The 24,590-nt window shown below is 39.4% G+C and overlaps 1 protein-coding gene across 2 annotated transcripts; it reads left to right on the top strand.

Annotated features, from left to right (window-relative positions):
* Positions 1 to 1,006: 1,006 nt before the first annotated feature.
* On the top strand, positions 1,007 to 23,261 carry thrap3b (thyroid hormone receptor associated protein 3b). 2 transcript variants are annotated; one of them, XM_087835534.1, is made up of 11 exons: positions 1,007 to 1,373; positions 10,169 to 10,323; positions 13,821 to 14,651; positions 16,716 to 17,321; positions 18,655 to 18,821; positions 18,966 to 19,077; positions 19,185 to 19,260; positions 19,852 to 20,033; positions 20,224 to 20,455; positions 20,885 to 21,034; positions 21,994 to 23,261. In XM_087835534.1, exons 2-11 carry the CDS (start codon positions 10,202 to 10,204, stop codon positions 22,222 to 22,224), a joined length of 2,709 nt encoding a protein of 902 aa, XP_087691660.1. In that variant the 5' UTR covers positions 1,007 to 1,373; positions 10,169 to 10,201; the 3' UTR covers positions 22,225 to 23,261. The 2 variants fall into 2 exon arrangements, with proteins under 2 accessions (XP_087691660.1, XP_087691661.1); XM_087835535.1 differs by lacking the exons at positions 1,007 to 1,373; positions 10,169 to 10,323 and adding an exon at positions 12,458 to 12,511.
* Positions 23,262 to 24,590: the final 1,329 nt, after the last annotated feature.

Below are 24,590 nucleotides of genomic sequence, written 5' to 3'. Positions count from 1 at the left end.
TTTGACCAAAGTCTTTTTAATTAATTATTTCATTTATTCATTCATTCATATTTTTTAGTGATTTTGCAACTTTCTGGTGGTTTTATGTGTCTTTGTAAGTTTGTAGTCCTCTTATGTAATTTTGTGTTAACTTCACATGTCTTTTGTGTTGCTTTGCTTCTTAGTCATGTTTGTCTTTGTGTCTTCATGAAGTTGTTTTGCCTTTCATTTGCATGCAACTCACCAAGGCTGGTTTTGCTTTAAAGTTATTAAGGATTTATCTCTTTTTCTGTTGTTTTTTCTTATTTACATTATTACTTTTGAAAGTGCAGCCTATATTTATAGTTTCTTGTTGCTTTTCCCCATCATTTTGTATTTCTTTTTAAACTGGGGACCGGAGACACTCCATTTAACCTGTTTTCAAGCATTATTTGGAACATGGTTATAATAAAAGTGTGTTCGTTACATTTCCAGTAAAACAAGGAATACGTGCAGAACATGCAAGGAATGCTTTGTGACAAGAAAAAGAAAAACACACGTGTGACACGTGAACTTATACAGGAGGTATAATTAACTGAGTGTCCAAATGATGCTTTACGTTTGCAACACATTTGTTTTGTTTTCTCATATTGTAGTTTATTTTATTGAGCTACATGCTATTCACCTTATTTAAGCTATTATAAATTATATGTATATATTTTCATATTTTTTCTTAATTAAATAATCTTATTCAATTTATTTTATTTTTTATTCTTTTGACGATGTCTTAATATATAAACAGACATCTACTGCTTGCCATGCCAAGTAGTAGCGTAAAACGTTTATAAATATTTTATTAAATTGTGTCTTTAATCTTTCTTCATATATTTGTGCATTTTGTGGACTTATTTAATTTTTATATATTTCATGTATTCACTGTATATATAATTTTTAGATATAGTACATTTGAATTTTTTTAATATATATTTATATTTTATGTTCTACAGGTTTCTCTGCGTTTATGCATCGTCACAAAAAGTCTCGCGCGATCTGGACTCAGCGTTAGCGTTAGATAGCGTGAGGTCGAGCGTTAACTACCCGTGAATGTCGACAAAGCGCACTATTTAGCACAATTAACAGAGAGAGAGAGATGTCCCCGAGTAAATATGTTATGCAGTGTGAGCGTGTAGTCCGAGCGCCTTGCCTCTCGTAAAGGTACGGTGCGCCTGTTTTGTTCGCTAAGTTGGTTTCGGTGCCGCTGCTAACAGGCTAGGTGGCTAACACTCGGTCAGCGCACTAAACCAGGAAGGAGGGACCCGACGACCAGGCAGCCTGGCCTCAGAGGTTGGTCTACTTCTGCAGACATTTATTCTTAAAAAACGCTTCTCGTCCATTCGTGTGGAAACGGGAAAAAGGTAAGCGACTTTGATTTTGTGGTTGCGCTAATAGGTGACGTTAAATGGTGAAAAATGAGTAACGTGTTCATTAACGTTGTTGCCTGCAGGGGAAGTATCGATAGCTGCAATCGGTTTTTACTGGACTCCACGGTTGGGGTTGCACATTAAAACAAACTAATCATTAGCACATCGATGTTTAATGTTATTTTGTAAAGATTTTTCTTTCTTTTTTTCCATCTCTGTGACACCTGCTCTCCTAACCTCAGGCAGTCTTCTTGCTCAAAAACGCAGTCCTAAATGGTAATGCTTAACAAAATTAGTGATCCGATCAAACTCGAGGTTAAAGATGAGTGCTGGTATCCACGTTGACCACGCTTGTTCAAGCGCAAAATGAAATTTGGCGTTTAATGGAGTAGTTATAGGGCTTATTAGTGCATATTGTATAATGCAAAGAGTGACACAAATCCAACACTATTTGAAGGTAACTGAGCATAGACTTGTAAAATAAATGGCTATAGGCTACGCTCAAGGGTATTTTAGTGCAATCTTACCAACTTGCATTACTCCCACAAATCCAGCCATGTTGTGAAACCCCATTAATTCTCGCCCCTGAACAGCTAACGAGGTGAGGAGTTGACCCACAGTAACATATATTCAGGACTTACCATGAAGTCCTGTAATTTTGCTCATTTTCATGAAAGATGCCTCCCTTTTTTCCTTTCTCTATCTAAAAGCAAAGTTGAGCCACACACTGTAGCTCCTGCAACCTCAACGGTATTAATAAGCTTGTCCTCCATTTCTTACCCCAGCTTGTAGGTTTACACTATACATAATGAAATAGATTTTTTTTACTGAAGTTCTAATATTTTAACCCACACTAAATGCGTATTCACCTCTATTGGAGTCAGCCGTCATGTGACACCAATACAAATGACTACCAAATTTGCCTCAGTTTACATTACTGCACATACATGCATTGCATGCAACTGCATTGTCTGCTAGTCTTTCAGTTGCTGCCTTATTTACCAAAGGGTTTGGTGCAGTGGATGGATCTACATTGTTGATTTGACACAAGTTTTTACGCCAGATGTCCTCATTCATCAGGGCTTGGAAAAAACTCTAGGAGCACACTAGCTTATGACCCTCTTGAGATTAAGGTTGGGTTTTCTCCAAGGTGTCGAACCAGGTGTTTCATGTGTAAGTGTTAACTATTATAGGTTAAAAGACAAAAAAAAACCAAACAGAAAACCGAGAACAGTCAGTTCGACAAAGTTTAAAATAGGGAATGCAAATATTGTACGTGTCTTTAGGATATATGTGAAACCATTAATCACAGTTTGCATGTCACTGTGCATGCCAAATATCCTTGCACAACATACTAACCCCACGTTGCTTTTCGATGCGTCCGCTGGGGTATGAATGTGTGTGAATGTTAGCTAGAAAGCAGTTGGTAGAAAAGGCATAGAACAAAGTGCTTCTATGAAGAAGTGAATGAGGCAAGTTGTGTAACACGCTTTGAGTGCTCAGGTAGAGTAGAAAAGCGCTGTATAAGAACCAGTCTATTTACCATTTACTTTGTATTTAAAATTGCACAACGTCAGATAAGTTTACTGAGTGCGGTTAAGTGGTTTATTATCCAAGTTTCTGTGCAGATGGTGATTATACATCCCTTTGGTTGTGTGGTACCGTTGGATCACTCTGACAGAGCCAAACCTACTGATCGTTTTCTTTATCATAGAACAGTTGGCATGGCTGCTATCATTGCCAATGAGAGAGGGAGGGGCTTAGCCTGTCTGGTGTTGCGTTTGGATTGTAATATGTGTGAACCAAAAGGTAACTGCTGTTTGCGAATGAATAAAATTAGAATCAGTTATTTAACAAGACTAGTGTTTCTTGTGTTGACTAGTAACGCACACATCCCTAGTTTAAAGTAGTGGTGAATAAAACATGAAGTTTATTTAGTTACTTTTTATTAGAGTCAGAAAATAGGATGGTATAAGATTTTCTCGTTGGTAAATATCCTGTCAATTACAAGTTGTTAGCCAATAGTAATGTCATGTCTTCAGTTATACAGTCAGAGCAACCCCATGCACGTACAGTGGGGGCGTTTGACAGCGCCAGGCTTCCTTTGCTTCAGCTTGCTTGACCCCAGTTGGAGAGAACGGGTATCGCAATGGTTGTTATCAGCTTTCTTTCTGCTTCAGGCTCTGTACATGCTCACATAAAAAAGGGTGCTTTGCGGGTCATGTGACCCTTGTTCTGAGCAAAATGATCACTGTGCGTGTCACCGCCACCAGTCAGATATGTTATCAAACGATTATTACCAATGAAATTCAACTCTGTTGCAAATAAGACAAAATTAATGCTGCTGAGAATTGTTAATCTTGAAATTTATCACATAGAGTAGTAAAATAAAGCTTTTGATTTAAGTATTTTTGTCACTGACTGCTCTCTCTGCTGCTGCTGTTGATTTCTAAGTGGTGACTGCAGCTTAGATCCCTGAAACTTAAAAAGTTGTGTGTTTTCTATGTTTTTTAGGAGCAGTAGCTGCAGCAGTGTTAAAAAAAAGACGTAGCAGCAAGTTAGAATCAAGTATAAAGACATTTATTCATTTGCTCCTTCACCAATTTAACACCTTGTCACAGCAAGACGTCATTCAGTGGTTTTAGTGATGTATTGCTCAACATCTTGCCTATATGAAATATATTCCCCCTGCAGATAACTTATACTGCATTTAAAACATGGTGTAAATAAAAGAACCAGCATAAATATGGCATTTGCAGATGATTTTTATTTAAAACTCAAGACATAACCTGGTCTGGAGCAGGTTATGTGTTTAACATTAGTTACCATGGTGATTTAGCCAGATCAAAAGACACAGAAAACTCTGACCTAAAGCTTAACGTAGCTCGGCAAGCCATTAATCTCACGAAGAAGGTGATGGTGAAAATACTTGAGGCTTAATAACAGGACTTCAGTAATGATGGCTGCATACATATTTTACATATGTCCACATAGACATCCCCAGTCTAAATACCAATGAAGCAATGCTAAACTGTTGAATGTTTTCTAATATATACAGACATTTCCTGTATAATAAAATACACCAGTATCTGAAGAAGCAGCCTTATACTGACGTAGCTCAGTACTCAAATACTTAAGAGTGAAGACGCCATTTTGAAATCACCTAAATTTAACATGATTTGTTATTCTGGTTCTTCCAGTTTTCACCCACGGATATTTTCCCCTCGCAGCTTCAGTTAGTTTCATTCTTCGCTCATCGTGCTTATAACCGTCAAGCAGCACTTTTTGCTTTTCAGAGTAACCCCAAACCACTTCTACATTATTTATTGCACATTATCTGATAGTTGAGTCGGGGCACGAGAAACACTTTGACATTCAGAGATGGTATGCGGTGAAAGAGCTGAAGTTATTTGTGCTTGTTTTCACTTCCTTTTTTTGGTCTGGGCCAGTGTGAGTGACGCTTTGGTAGCATACAGTAGGTAATGTTGTGAGAGTCACCTTGCTTTAATTATCATTCAAAACATACATAAAGTCTGCAAAGGGGGCAGACTCAGGGGTGCTGCTTCTGTGAATATAAACTCTTTATAAACTCGCAGCTTTTATAAGCTTAGATTTGCATAAACAGTTTCTTAATGAGAGACTCACTGCTTACACAGGAACCCTTTCATGCAAGGAGATTGTTTTCTTTCCTTGGTATTAGACTGATTTTTTTTTTTTTTCTTCGCTGAAGGAATTTTTTGGCTGACCTGAATATTTATCTTTGTTCGAACCGTGGGGACCTTCCCTGTGGAATTTCCTTCATAGGTTTATTCAGGGGACAAAGAAGTATCTGATAATAGGTAGATTCTTCTGAGCAGCCTTGGAAACAAAGCATGCACCAATATCTGATTTGGATAATACTCAGATTAGGGCTGGGCAATATGACCCAAAATTCATATCTCGATATTTTTTTAACTAGATGGCTAGATTTAGATAACTAGATTTTTTTAAAGACATAAAGTAAGAACAAAAAGAGAGTTCATAGTCAAAGCTGTGTCCCAGATGTCACACAGGCACTTTTATTAACATACAGCATAGATGTACATGAAAAAAACTACTCAAAAATAAATTATGAGCAATTAAATAATAATCCTCCATAAATAAAAGAAAACTGTCGTTTTTGTGCATAACAAAGAGCTCACAATTGTTTAGTCAAAATGTAAACTACAAGACGCTGAGCATAATAACAGACAGATTTCACAGCTGCTCTGTTCCCAACTTCTGCTGCGTGACTGACAGCCTGGAGTTTGAAATCCGCTTCGTAACCATGTCTCTTAACAGGTGCCATTTATGGTCCTTATACACACACAATACGGTAATATTACGTTGAAGCAGAGTACGTATTACTACGCGAGGCTCCAGACTACGGTAGCCGTAATGCTCCGACAATCCATCAAGCGGTGCAGCTCGGTAGCTTACCAAAGTCGTACTAAAACATATTTTGACAGATTGCTGAGCGCCGTGTACCACATAAAATCGGTTCGCGGTCATCAAGCACAACCAGAATTCATACAAAAGGCGCGCTGTCAACTTTTGAGAGAATGAAAGGGTTTTAGGCTGTGCATGGCGTTAGCGGGGTTAACTTGTTAACGTGGTTAGCTCGTTAACACGTTGACGCCGTCCAGCCCGACGCACAGGGCGATGTGCAGTAACTCGTTAACGGAGATTTGCCGTGTCCACCTTGTCGCTGCCTGCAGGTGAAGCGATGGGGCAGGAGGGGGAGTTGTGTTCAGTGAAGGAGAGAGGCGAGGTTGAGTAACGTTGCGTGAAGACAAAAGTGGACGAAAGAGAGGCAAACTTGTGGCTCCACAACTATAATTATAACGTAACATAGACTATAGCGATATAAAGGATATTGTCACATCTTATATCTGGTATAAAAATATATCGATATTTAAAAAAAAAATCGATATATCGCCCAGCCCTAACTCAGATCCTGACTTGGAAAAGTAGATCAGACATCACTGTCAATATGCTGATCTTTTAATTTCCGTTCTGTGTTTACTGGCCACCAGCAGCAGGACATTGGTTACTTGTAGGAGAGCTCACAGCAGCAGTTTGGAGGTACTTTCTGCCTGCTACACGGACAGCTTTTCACATTTTTCCTAAATATGCTCATCTTTCTCTCCTCCACACTGTTTTCCACCAACAAAAACACTCCATGGGGAATGTTGAGGCGAGCGAGATGAACAAGCATTTATTCAAGTACAGTAAAATTAAAAGCTCTGAATTAAAAGTCAAAACCAGCAGTCAGTTTTCTCTCACTTGATGATGATGATGATGGGTCAATCTAACAACTCCCACACACACAAATAATTTTCAAAGCAAGCTGAGGTCCAGGCATGAACCTGTATTGGTTATATGTACTGGGTAGATTCAAATATGAATTATGTTAATTTAACACGTTAAAGAGAGGAAGTGACCACCTTGATTGATGAGCGATCTCCAGTCACTTTGACTATTTGGATCATCGTACATCGCTGCAAGCTGTTGATTGACTAAACTGCCACAAGCAAAAACCCAGCAACCTCGTGGTAGCCAGGGGTGAAAAACAGGGCAAATGGCAGAGATGAAAAATGAAAGTCGGAAATGACTCATTGACTCAGTAAAAGCTTTATGGGCTTATTGCCATGGTTTGGGCCCTGAGAAATTTAACATGAGAAAAACAATCTATAGAGTGAATGAAGAGAGAAAACAAAGTAGTGAATCAGAGAAATAATGCACCAATAAACTTGCCCAGTCCTCCTTACAACCCTGCAGGAAATTGCTGCTTTTAACTGAGAAGCAGGCTTTGTTTCATCTGCTGTCTGTCCCACAGACAGAAAAAAAAAGACTGAGACAGGCAGCCTTCAACCTGGTCACTACTTTTTATTATGGCCTGTGTAGATAAACAGCCATCTAAATAATCTTTGTTTCACAGACAAATGGAAAATTGGAAACAAAACAAATTGCAATTTGAAGGAACCCTGAAAAGGGAAAAGGCATGGGTTCTTTTGGAGTAAAATCAGCCATTGAGCATTCACAAGTTTGGGGGGAAAAAAACAAGTGAGGACCTTTTGTGCCCTAGATTTGCACAAATGAAAAAAACTCAAGTGGTCTGCAGTGGTGGTCTGAAAACTTGCATGAAAAACCTTTGTTTAGCAGGTAGAAAGTGGCGTCTCTTCAAACCACAACATTGGTTAAATCCCCCCACAGTTGTCATTTCATTGCTGTCTCAAAGTGAGATCTTAAAGGCTTCAGACTTTAGAGATGGCAGTTTGACGTCATTATCACCCAGGATGCTGACTCTTAAACATCCTCCTTAGTTCCTGTTGCTGTAAACGAGTTCTCCACGCTTTACTGCACAAAAGCAGCTCCGCCCGCTGCATGCCTGCTGCTTTCTGAGAGTTTGAAAAACACTTGAAACACCCCTGCACCCAATTTAAAGTTAGTGGAGGGTAAAAATACTTGTTACTTTATCAGAAACTGGCTTGTAGATGAGTTAATTCACAAAGTGTGGGCTGAGAGAGGTGGCTTACAAAAAATGTTTTATGTTGGTGGTTAAATTTTTTGATTAAATATTTACGTATAAAAAATACTAATGAAAAGTCATAAAACAAAAGCAAAGCTGTTGATTTTTTTTTTTTTTAAATTACCAATAATAATCCTGCTTATTGATAGGAAAATGGAGAGGTGGCTATCAGCAAGCAAAAAGAGCCATAAACGGGGAAAAAAACTGAAAGAAATTCATCATAACATCACAATAAAACTGTGGCTTGTGATTAAAGTAAATTGGGACACGATGTACTTAAGTTTAGGAATCGTTGCTGTAGATAAAGAAAGTCTCATCGTCTTATCCTGCAGTGTTGGGATAAAACACCATCTGCATCCCCCAAAGGCTTCTTTAATCCCTCACCTCCTCGGAGGTTTCTGTCAGCGTTGATTAATTAGTTATTTTTGGAGTTGAGGTTACTTAACAGGAGACGGCATCTGTTTACTTCACTGCTGCTCTTTAACTGTCGCACAAAACAATGTTTATCAGAAGTGGTAAGATTAAAAAAGAAAGAAAGAAGTAATTCAGCGATGAATAGTGTTGGGCAAGCTGTCTTAAAGACAAAATCTACTTGTTGAATTCAGAAGCATTAAAAACCCTTGTTATTATTGCAGTAACTATGGCAACAACCTTTAGGGGTGCTTGATTAAACTACCAATCAGTTATTTTGGTGCAGTCTCGATTACTGAACATGATTTTACATTAACTCAACAAAAGATTAATTTTCAAAGCGTATTTTCTTGAACTTCAGCTCTAACTCGAATAAAGAAGTACTGAAGTCACAGGTTCGCAACGCCACTCCCTCAAGAGCAACCGGTGCTCTCCTGGCCTGCAGCTGCTGCACGAAAATTTTAAGAGCAGGTGGTTATCATGAATTTCCCTCTGGCTTTCGTAACCCTTTGATAGTTCAGTTGTGTTTGAGATTAAAATCACCGAGCTCTATCATCACTGTGTGTTTAACTGTCAGTTAAAACAAATCTTTAAAGGGTTGTTAAACATCTAGAAATATGATCCTTTATTAGAAAAAGGCGATGAAGAAAAAAAAGAGCTTAAAGTTTGGAAGGTCTTAAAACATTTTAAATGTCAAAATTTGTAATTTGCAGTCTTAAATAGCAGCAATATTTATATTTGTAGCTAGTAATGATTAGCATGTTAGATTTTAAAAAGGACGAGAAACTTAAATAGTGATCAGTTGATGTTGATTTACTTTCTTTGTATAATTATTATATAGTTATAAAAAATAATTTTGAGTAATTTTTTTTTAACCCATCCATATGTCCCTTTTCTGCTGCTTATGTGGAGCCAGGTGACATGATATAAAAGGAGTACTTTGTTTTGCCCTTGTTGGTTTCCCATCATATTTTTTAAAGCAAATTTTTTGTGAGATTTTAATTTTGCAAGCTACAAAAAAAATTCTACATCTGTTAAATCACGTAAGACAGAGTCATTACCTTATCTATTCTTGGCTAGTCATGTTTATGTTCTTTGTCAATACTAAGTGGTCCAGTCTTAAAATGATCACACATTTGACCAAAGATATTCATGTTTATGGTCTTAACTCTTAAAACACCCAGTAACTGCCCAAATATTAGGATTTCTCCATATATCTTAAGACACATGAAGCAAAGTTCACCACAGAGCTGATTCTGTATTTCTGACTGGATCTATTTGATAAATTAGTTTTTAAAGAAACAACAAGCCTCTCACATTTGGACCATGTTGTTTGTATCTTGTTGCCATCTCGGTGGCTCGACTGTGGATGTTGAAGCATGTCTGATGTTTAGCCAGCTTTCGCTCCTCTTCAGCAACAGCCTAAATATCTTTTGTGCACAGAAGCTCTTCTCCTCCTGTCTCATATTGCTGCCGGCTCTTGTGTACATGTTTACACCTTGATCCAGCTGTCTGCTGCGGTCTCTAAGCTGGCCCATTGGCCTTGGTTCGTTGCCAGTGAGTTGGTTGTGATTTATTTTCATGACAGTTCAAGGTCATGGGGGGCCGCAGGGTCTTGGTGATGGGTAAGAAGGTGTTGCGCACATTATTCAGTGTCTATCTGTCAGCAGGTTTTGAAGTGTTCAGCTGCGTAGTCCTGATATATGTTTGTTTCATTTGATGTTTGCCCGACATAACAACCTTTGGTACTTGTTTCATTTGCTTAGTGACGCCTGGAAAGTACATTCTGTGTTCAAGCAGCTGTGTTCTGTTTTTTTTTTTTTTTCAGGAAAGCAATACTTTTACTGGCCTGAGATCAAAGATGTCAAAGCCTCCAAATTCTCCTGCTCGGTCCCGCTCCAGATCGAGGTCTAGGTCCAGATCCAGGTCCTACTCCAGATCCCACTCTAGAAGCCGCTCAAGATCCAGAAAACGTCGTTACAGGTAAACATTTGACTGACCTTTTGGGTCACAAATATCAGTTTTTACATACTTTGACCTCATAATTAAATAAATAATTGATGGATGGATAGATATCAAAAACAAGGAAAGCATATATTAGGTTGAATATAAATAAAGATTTCAGTATGGCTCAGCAGGGTGGCATTTTTCTGATATGTGCTGCTTGTGCTGGATATTGACACTTATATGACTCCAAATTGACACATTAGGAGGTGCATATGCTCAACTAGTAAGAGTATAATATATAAAGAGCATACTGTAAATGTAGGCTTGCCAAGAGGTCACACACATAAATTACAGTATATTAAAAAAAAGTTGAAATGAGATGAAATTAAAACTTATAAGATAAAAATATTAAAAATAAGAACACTCTTTCCATTCCGGCTGCCAGATAAGACCAGTTTTAAGTTATCAGAGGCTAAAGAAAATAAAAGAAGAGAGATCCAACAATGAAGAAGATAAGTGGAGTAATTTTAACCCATGAGAATTTAACAATACCTGTCCACAGGAAATTCATATTTGTGTTTGTTAAAGGTGTCTGATTGTTACTAAGTAGCTTCTAAAGTCAGACCAATATTTGTCAAAGAGGTGTGGTTTCGTTTTGATGTTAAACATAACTGACAAGCGTATAAGAGGAGATTTCTTTAATTTAAAAAAAAAATTGGCCTGCTGGTGTGAATATTTTACAAGTACTCCTTAAATGGCCATGATTTATTCAAAATTCAAGTGGTTTCAGAAAGAAGAGAAGATGAGCTTTAGGGGACATCATGGTTTCACGACGCATTCACAGGATACATTGTCATACTCAGACACTTGGCGAATAAACTCTCAAACGATGTGTGAATATGATCACTTGAGTCTTAAGATAGCTGGTATTCTCTTAACTTACTGGTTGTAAGTTAAGAGCTGGTTTTGTTTAGCTGGCTTTTCTCTGCTGTCGAGTAAGTCAACCAGTAAGATTGCGTGTACAGTAATTATTGTCGACAATATCGGGAATAAATAAATGTATTGTGTTAGAGCTCTGACTTAAAAGAGGAGGAAGAGGAAGAAGTGGAGTTGAGTAAGAAGATAGCACAATGAGGAAGAAATACATGATAAAATATACAAACGTTAAATGTTCGAATATAATTTAAAAGGGGTGATCTTTAAATTAAAAACAAACTTATAATTGACACTTTACAACATTTTTTTTAAAGCTATATTTAGTGTAAAGTTCGTCGGATCTCATTTATCCTTCATAATTCTCGGGTATCTGGACTATCCCATTAGAAATCCATTGTGGTGTAGAGGGTTAGATGATAGAAGGCTTAGAGGGGAGTGTCTGCCCATTTCTAAAGGAGGTCAAAGCATTCATTTCCAGTAATGTTGCCTAGTTTGACAAACTACACCTTGTTTGTTTTGGAACATATGATGTTTGGCATATGATGCAAGTAATAGTTGCTGTCATAGATTTTGGCATTTACTATCTAAGGAAAATTCTAGGAATCAAAAATGAGTGCAAGTGGAGTGTATTTGTGTACAAGGGTCTTTGTGGCTTTGGTGTTTACTGAGTACGAAGTAACAAGGAAATGCTCGGCTCGTATTTCACTCACTATCTGATTCGGCTCATCTTTCAGTGAAGCACTCATGCAAAGGGCTGAGCGGTTTCAGTAAAGAGCGTTTCTTCCTAAATTATCTCTCACAAATACAGATGTTTTGCAGCTGCATGTATTTGTGTAGTATGCAGTATTTGCTCAGGTTCACTCTGTGGGTCCTTCATCCTTGACTCAATGCAGCTCATTCTAGGTTTGATTTGCATGATTTGTTTTTAAGCAGTTTGCATCAGCGCACCTTCACTCTAAAAATCTACCGGCGTGCCTTTCTATTTCCAGTCTGCCTGTTTTTGGAGCCAATAAACACATTCAGAGACGGTTAGATTGTTTTCTTTTTTCTTCTTGCCGTATTGAATATCAATGATTTTTCAAAGCAGGAAATAGAAGATAAGAGTCACCACTCTTGGTCTTGTTGTTATCTCCCTCCCTTTCTGATGCCTCCTCCCTCTGGGTCTACTCGTTTTTCCGACACATTCATTAAGGCCCTCGTGTGCAAACAAGTGTTGTTTTTTTTTCCCGTCTTGTATTTGATGCAGCCGAGTCGACAACAGCTCTGTTTCAATGAAAAGGTCCAAGGGGTAAGCAGAGAAGATTTGTTTTCTTTTTCCAGGAGAGATAATCTGTGTTGCATGAGTAAAAGTTTGACTTGTTCATTTGATTTTATCTGGAATGTGTAGGTGAAGTTCCTCAAGTAATTTTGTTGATAATGTAACCATTTGCTGAAATGGAACTCTTTTAATCACGGAGATCTGTAATGTCTGTTTTAGTTTACCTGCTGCTCCTTCCAATCAGCATAAGGCCACAGTGCTCAGTAACTGAGCTCCTGTTGGAGTGTGCACCTACATTAGGGTCTGTGGACCACTAGGGTCCATTTTGTAGCCTCAGAGATCCACGAGTGAATAAAGGTTTTGTGTGACATCCGAGTCTTAAAGGTTACCAGAGCAAAAAGACCTGTTCTTGATTTGGGCTCCATCTGCTGGTCAGGCAGCTGAGGTGTTACTCCTGTATTATGAATCAGTATAAATTTAAGCATTTAACTTGGAGGGCTTCAATTTATTGCTTTCGATGTCTATTTTCTGAGTTGGTTGTTTTTAGCTTGTAAGATGATGATTGTTGCTTAATTTGTTCAGCAGCAGTTTTAAAGCAGACCAGGAAATAATCACATTAAATAATAATTTGTGCACTGATAGATCATCTAATCCTACATTTTCTGTTTTTAAATTAACAAAGCTACAGTTTGGGAACCTCTCAGCTTTTGCAAACATTTGATAGTCAAGTGGAAATTTATTTTATTTATTTTTGTCTAGTTTTAGTGACAGTAGTAGAATTTAATTCTTGTCTTTTCGACAGCACAAGCTTAAAACAAAAGGACCAACGGTGACAAAAGAAGCCCACCTCATCACAGAACTTTGGCTCAGTAACATAAGTTTTCTAAGACAGTTTTTCCTGTCTTAGAATGGGCCTTTGGGAATGTCTATTTACTGTGTGTGTTGGGATGATTCAGTCCTCCTTTTTTATTCCCTATTTCTCAGACCTTTAGTTTTTATTAACTGGTGAAAGACCTAAACCTCTTTGGTGGATGCCTTTTTTAAAAAAAAAATTACGTGCAGGAATCAGCACACAGCTACAGCATAGATGTTTGTTTTCAAAGCTTTTTGTAGCACCCACAGACTACTAATGCACTAAGATTATAAACCTTTAGGTTTTCAGAAGTTTTCATTCAAATCTTGTATGGATGTGTGATGCTTTGCTAAGAAGACAACAGTTTGACAGGGATCATTTTGTATTTGGTGTTGTGTGAATTACCTGTACTGACTTGTTCTTAATGTTATGAACAGCTTTTCACATGTATCTCCTCTTCTCTCTCCCCCCTCCTCTTTTATTCAGTTCTAGGTCTCGTTCCCGTTCTCGCTCGCACTCTCCGTCCTATAGAAACTATCCTTCTCGGGACTATCAGAACAACAGAGGTGGCTTCAGAGGTTACAACAGAGGCTACCGTAGGCCGTACCACTACCGAGGTAGAGGCCGAGGCTATTACCAACGCGGCCATTACCAAAACAGAGGTGGAGGAGGTTATGGCTATAAGGGTAATTGGCAGGGTGGTGGTGGTGGAGGAGGAGGAGGCGGCGGCGGTGGTGGTGGCGGCGGTGGCGGCTGGCATGATCGGCATCATGACCAGGACCACCATTCTCACAGCCCCAGGAGGGGACGCTCACGCTCCCGTACACCCAGGAAGCGCTCGGGCAGCCGGAGCCGCTCCCGCTACTCTGATCGTTCGTCTTCTGGACGATCCCGCCATTCTAGGCGCTCCAGCTACTCCTCTCGGTCCCGCTCCTCATCCCCACGCCACCGCAGCAGCAAGGGAAAGCCCAGCAACAAGGATGCTAAAGACAAGCCAGTTGAAAGTCAGGTTGAGAAGTCTACTCCGGAACCAGATGGCAGCGTCATCGAGAAGGCTTCTGGAGGCAAATGGATTGACTACGACGCAAGCCCCAAACCAACCAGCCCAGAGACTAAGAAAGAGGACGCTCCTTCTGGTCCTGAGGTCAAAGGGCCCACCAGTGGTGGCACTATGTGGAAAACCATCAGCAGTGCATCACCTCCAGCAAAGAGCCCCACAAAGTCTGGACAAACGGCCTCGTTCAGCGGATTTGGATTCTTCTCAAAGGATGATGTCAAAACTACAGATAAGACTGTGATCTCTGCTGCCTTCAAAAAGTATGTCCAGTACTTTATTTTAGATATTGAAATGTAATTATATTATTTTCTCTTTTTATTTTTCCTAACAAATCATGAACGTTATTTGTCTTTCAAACATGTTTAGCTTTTTTCAAAGATCCTTGGAAGAATACAGTTTAAAAAGGAATGAAACATAAGACTCCTGATTTTAAGTGAATTGAAAATGTAGCCGGCTGTTTTCTGAGAGGAAGTTGTATGAAATCCCACTTACTTAAGACGATGGTGTTGACGTGAGTATATAACCATGGAAATGTGAGTCATGGTCTGTACTGTTTGCATTGGGGATGGGCTTTTTTTTTTCCATAAGGTTGTTTAAGTCAAATGATGACAAGCATCCTGAAATTTGAATTGGCAGGTGATCTCCAAATTTGGTTGTAGTGCTTGCGTTTGTCTGACATCAGTCTCTTGAGCAAAGTGAAGGGTAGTTCAAGCTTTTATTTAAAAAAACACACTAACTGGGGGATTAAATTAGTGGTCCTGGTTCTTAAAAGTAAATGTAGAAGTGCCTTAAACCTGTTTTAAGGCACTATTTTTCTAAATGGCCAGCAAAGGGTGATGTTTAAGGTTGCAATAGACTTCAGGTTCTATAGAAATATGTGAGAAAACAGCCTTAGCCTCCGTTATTTTGTGGTGACTTTATGATCGATCCTCAGGCCATACTGTTTAAAATATGAAGCCAATTTATAAATTATAATAATTTTTGAGTTAGAAAGGACAATGATCCAGGATTTGCTTGTTGGCTCACAAGTAATTAGCCCCAGGTAATTAGCAAATGAACATGCTGTCAGATCCACCCCTTCACAAACCAGTGGGAGATGCTGCTGTCTAAAACCCTTTAAGCCATTTTCTTCAGAAAAAGCAAGGTCTGCTGATGGATATTTGAATATGAAGTCATGAAATTCAGTAATTATAGAGCTCTGAAGGGTCTTAGTAAACAGCCTAACTGCTAAAGTGGATCTGAAATTAGCTGCTTTAGCTCCTGTCCCTTTAATCGAGGAATTACCTTTTCATATTCTGACCTCAATGACTTTAAACTTTGGCGATGTATATTCGAGCACTGACCATTGTAAAAATAAATGGAGACAAAAATAAGGTGCTTTTATATTGTAAGCTAAAGACCCTACAATAACAGACTCCACTTTGGTCATGTAAATGGAGAGTCTTTTTTTTTTTACACATTAAGGTTAATTATGGACTTTGACCGTTTATATTTACATTATATATTCTTTAGATAGATAGATAGATAGATAGATAGATATAGAAAGAAGGTATACATTTTCATTGCTATGCAGATGACACCCAGCTTTATCTTTTCATGAACTCACACAAGTTAGCTGAACTACAGGAATGTATTAAAAACATTAAGTTTCTGTATGACCTCCAATTTCCTGCTTAGAAGCAGTACAATAACCTCTGATAACTGAGGTTATTGAATGCGACTCTAAAAATCTCTAACCAGATAGTTACTTTGGATGGCATTAGCTTGGTCCCCAGTAACACTGTGAGGGATGTTGGAGTTGTTTATTAAACAACTAAACAAATGTGTAGGACTGTTATATCTTTGGGCAGTGTATCTAAGATGAGCAATATCCTGTCTCAAAGTGATACTGACAAACTAGCTCATACATTTATTACTTCTAGTCTATTTCTGCCTATAAATACACATTCAGATACATGATTCTGTTTTATTAAGTGTCATTAAGCGATTTTTCTTTCAGAATAAAAGGTAGTTTCAAGATTATTTGTTATACACAAGTTTAACAGAAATGAAAATGAAATCATTAAGGAAGGACAGAAGGTTTGGTAACAGGAAAATGTCTAATGTTTCAGTAAATAATCTTTTTACAACCTGGTTTTAAGCATGCCCATCCCCAGTGTGTATTGTACCTTTCACTTTCAGCTTGTTAGAACATGTTGCACTTGTGTGGTCTTGTTTTCCCTCTTGCATTATTCATCCCAGTCTGAAATTATTAATTTAAATTGTATTATTGGTTCACTTGGAGGTGCGGGTGCTAAAGTTCACTTTGAATTTCTCTGTTTCAGGTTTATGGCTGAGAACAAAAACAAAAAGCAGGCAGCTGAAAAGGAGAACAGTCGTGAAAAGGAGCAGATCACTGTAGATAGAGAACAAGAGAAAAGTGGCAAAACTGGAGAGCTCTTCAACCTCTCGTCCTTTGGTGACATCAAGGAAGACAAGACTATGCCTTTCTTTGAGGCTGGAGAAGAAGAGTTCCTCAAATCACACGGGATGAAAGAGAGGGACCTTGAGGAGGATGCCCAGGTAAAACCTGCCCTCGTAGCTCGGGACATGTTCGGGAAATGGGGGGACGAGTCAAGCTATTCAACATCTTACCCGTCCATTAAGGAGAAAGTCCGTGTAGACCCCGAAGACATAGACCCCATTGATGATGTGGAGGAGGAGTTGTACCGAAGCCGCAAACATAAGAAAGAGGAGAAGTCCAAGAAGAAGGAGAAGAAAGAAAAGGAGAAGGCCAGAAGGAGTTTGTCCCCACCAACTACTTCAAGAGAGAAAGACCGGCCACTGTTCCCTGGAGCTTTTCCTCCTCGTGAACAATCTCCTGCACCGCGTCTGTTTGCATCAAAAGAAGACTTTGAGCTCAGAATCGCTTCTTTAGATGAACTTCCCAGGTATGTGCAACATGACGTCAAAAAGCTGTCGGCTCTCTTTTTGCAGACTAAGGCTACGTTCACACTGCAGGTCTTAATGCTCAATTCCGATTTTTTGATCAAATCCGATTTTTTTTTGTCTGCTCGTTCACACTACAAATAAAATGCGACAGCAAACACGCTCTAGTGTGAACGCTCAAAGCGGCCCGCATGTGCAAAAGAAGACGTCACACACAACGCACTCTGTTTAGACCCAGAGCAAACAGTATTGTTTGACTGATGGCCCTTAATATAAAGACTTCGGACTTTACAATTCCCAATTTTTGCTTTAAGTTATTTTGTTATTTACATAATAATGTAGATAACCTAATAATGATCCTTATTGCCGTTTTAGAGAGGAGGGGTGCTTCAAAGGATAGTTGCAGATTTCTGTCAGAATCTGCAGATTATACAGTACAAATAAAATGTTCACGTTGTCTTCCCAACAGTTTCACTGACATCTACACTGGATGGCCAGGAAGCATTCGCGATGTCTTCTCCTGCGCTGATAATTGGCGTCTGTCTTGTGTCAGTGATGTAAAAGACAGATTTAATGCGACATGACCGTTCAAACAGCAGTCGCTTTCTAAAACATCCGATATGTATCGGATTCAGTACCTCTTACGAAAGTGACCCAGATTGGATTTGAAAATATCAGATTTGTGCCGTTCACACTGTCATAGCATGATCAGATATGTGTCGCATAGGGTCAAAAAAATCTGATTTGATGCGCTTTCGCCTGCAGTGTGAACTTAGCCTAATGCTCATCGCCTGCAGTGTGAACTTAGCCTAATGCTCATGGCAGTAAAGGTGGCACCAGTAATCTTAAAGCTTAGCTGGACACTTTTCTATTTTTAAGATTTCAAACTACCAAACCAACAAATCTCTCAATAAGGAAAGAAAGAGATGATTTTTATCGGTGTGACGTTTGCATTTTAAACTTCACAGCTTCTTTAAAAACAAAAAATAGCGTCTGTATTCAACACTGATCTCAAAATTTGGTGATTTTAAAAACACAATATTCCAATGCCATTTTTTTTCTTTCAGACACTTGAAACATGAACAGACTTCCCTAACATTTGTTAGATGTAGTTATTTATTTACACTGTTCAGGGAAGTAGTAGACTATCATCTGGTGGACGCGCTGTGCATCGTAATTACATGGTTGAAGGGTGTTTCTCTCATCTTTTTTTTACTCTTGAGTTTTCATTTGTCAGCCATTATAATTGCAGATACCAAATAGCAAATATTTCATCATATATTTGTTCAGCATGTTTGCATTAATCTTTGCTCCTTCCTTCCTGTTTGCTGTTAGCTCCTCCCTCTCTAAAGATCGCCACCTGCCCCGGGAGCTGCTGAATGCCACTAAGAAGGATCCGGAATTTCGCTCCATTTTCCAGCACATTCAGTCCACACAGCTCCGTCGCAGCCCGTCTGAGCTGTTCGCTCAGCACATAGTCTCTATTGTGCACTACATCAAAGGTACAGTGTGTTTGCAGCGTCACGTCTGCGCAAAAGTTTGGGCAAACTGATGAGCTCCAACGATTCATTACTTGCATATTAGCGAGTTAGTAGCGTTAGTCTTGTGTGTATTTGGAATAATACCTTTCTGTGGTTTGTCTGCAGCTCAACACTTCCACTCCTCTGACATGACTCTAAGTGAGCGCTTTGCCATGTACCAAAGAAAAGCTGCAGAGGCAGAAATGATGAAGCCAAGGAAGAGCCCAGAAATCCACAGGTAGCCTCCAGAAACGACTATCTGATCATTTTTGATTAATTCATCCAAGAATCTCTGTTCTGAAAACTTCCTACAATCACTAATGAGGCTTTTCCCTCGTCTTTTAGGAGAATCGATGTTTCCCCCAGTGCTTTTAAGAGGCACTCTCACCTGTTTGAGGATTTGGAGGAGGCAAGCTACAAGGTGACGAGCCCTTTTGAAATTTGACGTATGTGGAACAAGCAAATCTGAGACAATCCAGAGCAGCAGTGGTTCAGCTTTGTGCTTTTCTTTCAAAGGATGCGTATTTCTAAATCAAAAGAGCCCAATTGTGTTTTATAAGTGCCAAGCAAGCCCCCCAGCCTATGAGATATGGTTATTGATTGGGTATATACGAACCCAAGCAAAGGCTTAAAGGAAGTGAATTAAGATCCCGAGTCCAAGCCTCTCAAGGGACGATTATCAGTGCCTTTACCTTGTAAGTATTTTTCCTAAAAAGAAAAAAAATCAAGCCACAAAACTGTAAAATTCAGTTTATTTAAATAAGCTACATGCATGCTGCTGGTTTCCACAGATACTTCCACAAATAGCTGTAAGATATAAACATTTTGTTATCATAGTTTTTCTACATTTGTAACAGTTGCAGATTACAGTAACATGTTTCTTGACCACCTGAGGGAACGCAGTGTTTGTATATGTTGTATACAGTGTGGTGCTCTGTGCATTCATTCAAAAATTTCCCATCAGCCCTGTGAATGGCTGCTTTAACTGTTTGCTAAAATCGAATCTCTGCAGGACCCAAGTAAAAAGTTCAAAGGCGACGTGATGGACCTTCGCCTGGATATTGAAAGACGTAAGAGGTTTGCTGGGAAGGAGCGCGACTTCAAGCGTGAAGGGGCCAGGAGCCCGGGAGGCTCCCAGGGACTGAGTAGAGAGAGGTCCTCTGAGAAATCTGGGAAGCACCACAAGAAATCCAAGTACGTCCGTTTAAGCATTGTCACTGGAGGTTGAGATGAAAAGATTTCTCTTTACTGTGTATGCTTCAGCTGACTGGAGTGATTCAGTTCAGTTTGACACAGATTCATAACAGCAGTATCAGTATATCCACTGATTCATAACTTAGTTTTAATGACGCACGTCCTTTATTTTTTGTCGCCTGCCTTACAGGAAGGGTAAGAAGAAGCGGGATCGCTCTCCTTCCTCTTCTTCCTCCTCATCCTCCCAGTCCCCTTATCCTCCGCCATTCCGAGGCAAAGAATACATGGGGGAAGGGATGGAGCACCCTGAGGAGGGCTTCAGCCACACACGCTATCCACCGCGGGACTACGCTGGCCCTGGGGACCGAGGCCCTCGAGATTATGAGGGCCACGGCATGGAGAGAGGCCGAGGCCGTGGATTTGTAAGTTCCCTTCATCTTTGAATGTCTCCTTGGCTGTTTTTGTTCTTGACATGTATTGACATGTCATCTTCTTGCGATTTCCTATCCTAATGGCAGTAGACAGTAGACTGCGCTTGTCTGCTCTGTTCCTTCCTCCTAATGCTACGGATCATAATGTGGATGATGACAATGAATGATGATGATGACAGTCTATCATACATATTCCATGCACTACATGGTTTTTATAAAGGTAACGTAGCGCCAGTCAGTGGAAAGTCAGCTCATCACTAAACTCTAATGCCTGTAGTCCATCAGTTTGGCCGTGTGTGTGTGTTTTCTTGTCTCGTTGTCACAGGACCTAGTTAGAATCTTCTCCTCCATCTCGTTAGATATCAAAGAGTTTGTCTCAAGACTGCGAGTTTCAGTCCTGGCTGTTGTTTTTGCTTTCAGTTCCCCAGAGTCAGAGGAAGAGGTTGGAGCAGGGGAAATTATCCCGGCAACAACAGCAATGGAAACCCTGCCAACATAAATCCTCCAGTGCGGCCGCCTGACGAGGAGTGGGACCCTGAATACACCCCCAAGAGCAGGAAGTACTATCTGGTGAGTCTCTGCAGCTGCTAATTGATTTACTGGTGTATTTGAAATGGAGGACATGCAAAGCCGAAAAAGTAGTCCAGTGAACAACAGCTGTTCAGTCAGTGCAAGGAATAATCCAAAATATATACTCACTGCTTTATTAGGTACACCTTTCCAGTATTCAGCTGCACATTCTTTGGCCTTGAGAGCTGCTCTGCTGGATTGTGATTTGGTGACTGGGGTCATTTGAGTACTTCTGCCGCTGCAGCCCATCTATGTCATGTGCATTCAGCAATGTTCATTTGCACGTCTTGGTTGTAACGAGTGATTGCTTGAGTTATTGTTTTCTTCCTGTCAACTTAACTCACCAAGACCGTTCTACTCTGGCATCAACATGACATTTTCATCCAGAGAACTGCAGCTCGCTGGATGTTTTCTGTTTTTCAGACTGTTCTCTGTAAAGAAAAGTCTGTAGAGACAGTTGTGTGCAGCTTCTTAAACCACCAATAACCATTTAAATTAAAGTCACCTAAATCACTTTTATTCCTTATTCTGATGCTCAGTTTGAACTTAAACAGGTCGTTTTGACTATGTCTACATGCCTAAGTGCATCGAGTTGCTGCAATGTGATTGGCTGACTAGATAAGTCTTAAAAAGCAGGTGAGAAGGTGTGCCTAACATTGTGAGTGCTATTCCTACAAAGTTGATTCTGTTGATCTGGATGTCTAATGTTTTTTATTTGTATTTCTTTTTAGTTCTTTCTGTTTTCAGTTCAGTTTGAGTGAGTTTGCTCCATCCTGTTCAGCTTTTATTGCTTTCAGCGGTTCAGTTGGTTTATAAATATAATGTAGAAGTCATTTGCCAGAGTTTATCTGAAAATGTTTTAGCTCCTTCAGAAAAGATTTCAGGTGCTTTGGACTTCTTTGATGTTTAAGCGTGTGTGAATGTTGTGGGATAAATAAATCACATCTTTACCCTTTCAGCACGATGATCGCGATGGAGAGAAAACCTGGGTTGATAACCGGGGCAGAGGCCGCGGCTCCTTCCCCACTCGCCGAGGCCGCTTCGTGTACCGAAAGGGAGGCGGCAGCAGCCCGAAGTGGACCCACGACATGTATCAGGGAGGAGAGGAGGGGGAGCTGGCAGACGACAGCCTGGAAGTCGACCATAAAGAAGCCAAGGGCGCCGGGGATGCGCCGAGCCTGAAGCAGTAAAGCTCTCGCTCCATCACCTACATGTAGAAGTCCTATCAGAGCGGTTAGGGTGGTGATGAAGGGGTTAAAATTCTGTTTTCTCCATCTTGCTTCATCTCACGTTTTAACGGTTAACATGTTCAGTGAGTTCTCTGTGTAGAAGTGAAAAGAGGAGCGTAACTGTTACTGTGATTGTTTTTTTGTTTTGTTTAGGTGTAAAATGGTGAGTTTTGATTTGTGTTTATCGCATTAGCAAAGATTCAAAAAGGTAAAAAATGTTTCCACGGACACGGCAAAAAAGAAAAGAGATTGTGCCTTAGGAAATAATACGGTCACGTGTCTGTCTGATATGTTTGAAGGTGAAAGCGTGTAGGAGAAATCTGATTAATCTGTTTTGGGGGTTTTTGTTTTGTCTTTTTTTTAAATGCATGAGACATTTGATTCATACGTTGCTCAACGGGACCAATCGGAGGCAGCTGCCCGGCTGATTCGCAGACGTGGCGGTCTCCCCGGGCGTTCGTCACTTCTGCTTTCTGAGCTTTTACACGCAGCTCATCAGCAGCTGCTGCGTATTCTCGTTGGTTTGTGGATGTTTCCATAGTAACACGGATGTGTTTTAGACAGAAAACGCGTGAACATTTTTCCGGCGCCGTCATATCTGTTTAGATAAGAGGCCATGTTTGTCTAGATTTTTAATTAAAATAAAATCAGTAGTGTTACATGACATAATCCATGTATAGAATTAGATCTGAAGCTTTGTAATCCTGCAGTTTTACTTGTGTAAAAAAAAAAAAAAAAATTAACTGAAGAGAAATGTGAAGATTTGTGGGGGAAAAAAACCAAACATGATGTGATGATTTTTAAATGGAATCGACCTGAACTAGCAGAACTAGTTTGGCCACATCTCGCCGCGCCCTTCTCGTCCACGTTCGACTGTACATACTGCATGAATCAAACAGGACTGATTTTGTTCGGTCTGATGCTGAAATCTTTTTTACTGTTCAAGAGCTTTGAACTACCCGTCTTTTAATTTTCAATAAATTTTTCTTTGATTCGGGGCATTTTTGTGAGTGTTTTTTCTTTAGACAAAGAAATAAATGCAGTTTCAGGGGTATATCTTATTACATGTGGGTTACAGATCACACTGAATATACAAAGACACAAAATCTTCACATAAAGTGTATCCTAGAGTTATTTATCTACATCTAAAAACATGTTAAGATTTTTGCATATTTTCATGCCTCTGTGCTAATAAATTCTTGTAATTGCTGTGCATTTAATTAAAAACTATAAGTTTTATTCACTTGGACACTGACTGGCTCGGTTTGGTTTTGATACCCTTAAAATTATGCAGCTAACTCTAAAAGCAGTACAGTAATCAATCTAAAAGAGACATCAATTAAAAACTGCAAAAAGTCTCAAATGACATTATAAAGCTTCTCATTTTTCATGAACACTTTTAACCCATCCCACCCCCGTCGTTATCGATGGTAACTAACAGCGCTTAAGACTTTAAATCTCATCTGATATATATATTTTTTCGTAAATATTATAATTTTAAAATTAGGATGCAAGACTGTTTCTGAGCTCATTGAGTGCTGTTTATTTAGCTATTTGCCTGGAAATTAGCACCACAGTATAATTTGCAGAGTAAATTGTTTAGAAGAATGAGGAGATGGCGCCATCTAGCGGTGAGAGTGGGTCAGCTCCTGAAGAATGAGGGTGAAAATATGGACCGCACCAAACAGCAAATATATTTTTTTGTGGTGACCCTTGTGACAAGGGAGCTCTGAGTTTTATTTAAATGAGACACCTGTTCAAGGATCTAGGACAGGACCAGAAGGAAAAGACCTGACAGTAGAAATCTTGTCTTAAAAATGTTTTTCAGTAAATGGAGACGAGGGCACAAAATACATCAATTTATAAGAGAGTTATGTGTACTAAAAAGAAAGTGACGTTTGTGGCTATGACTTGATACAAGTTTTGATTAAAAAAAAAATAGTGTTGTGTTGCAGCTTTAACAGGTACTTTAGTAGTTTAGCTGTTTTTATAATATCTAATGAAACGGTTCCACCTTCTCTCTGCGCATCAGCCTCAGAGCAAGAAAATATGTCTTTAAACTGCCATTAACACAAACATCCACAAATAATTGCGTACTGTGTATTGGGATAAAAACCTGAAATGGATGGGAAATGCTCATAAAATCAGTAAAAGATGAAGAAAAGACCTAAATGAGTACCAGTTGCCAGCTTGTGGAAAGCAGTTTTCCCCCCCATCCTAAAACAATCTCCAATTCAGGCAGTGCCACTTAAAACATGACAGCTGACAGACACGGGACACAAACTCCCCTGCTGTAACATAATCGACCTTTTCATGGCGCACTAGAG

The sequence above is a fragment of the Neolamprologus brichardi genome, chromosome 22 (assembly GCF_056152115.1).
Source record: "Neolamprologus brichardi isolate AB-2024 chromosome 22, ASM5615211v1, whole genome shotgun sequence".
NCBI lineage: Eukaryota > Metazoa > Chordata > Actinopteri > Cichliformes > Cichlidae > Neolamprologus > Neolamprologus brichardi.
This window is presented reverse-complemented; position numbering and strand designations above follow the sequence as displayed.

What these genes read in the sequence shown, in the direction of transcription:
- thrap3b (XM_087835534.1), top strand. Translation starts at nt 10,202, where the DNA reads ATGTCAAAGCCTCCAAATTCTCCTGCTCGGTCCCGCTCCAGATCGAGG. An exon ending in TGGAGGAGGCAAGCTACAAG is followed by an intron (nt 19,261 to 19,851) that starts GTGACGAGCCCT and finishes GAATCTCTGCAG; the next exon opens with GACCCAAGTAAAAAGTTCAA. An exon ending in AAGCACCACAAGAAATCCAA is followed by an intron (nt 20,034 to 20,223) that starts GTACGTCCGTTT and finishes CCTGCCTTACAG; the next exon opens with GAAGGGTAAGAAGAAGCGGG.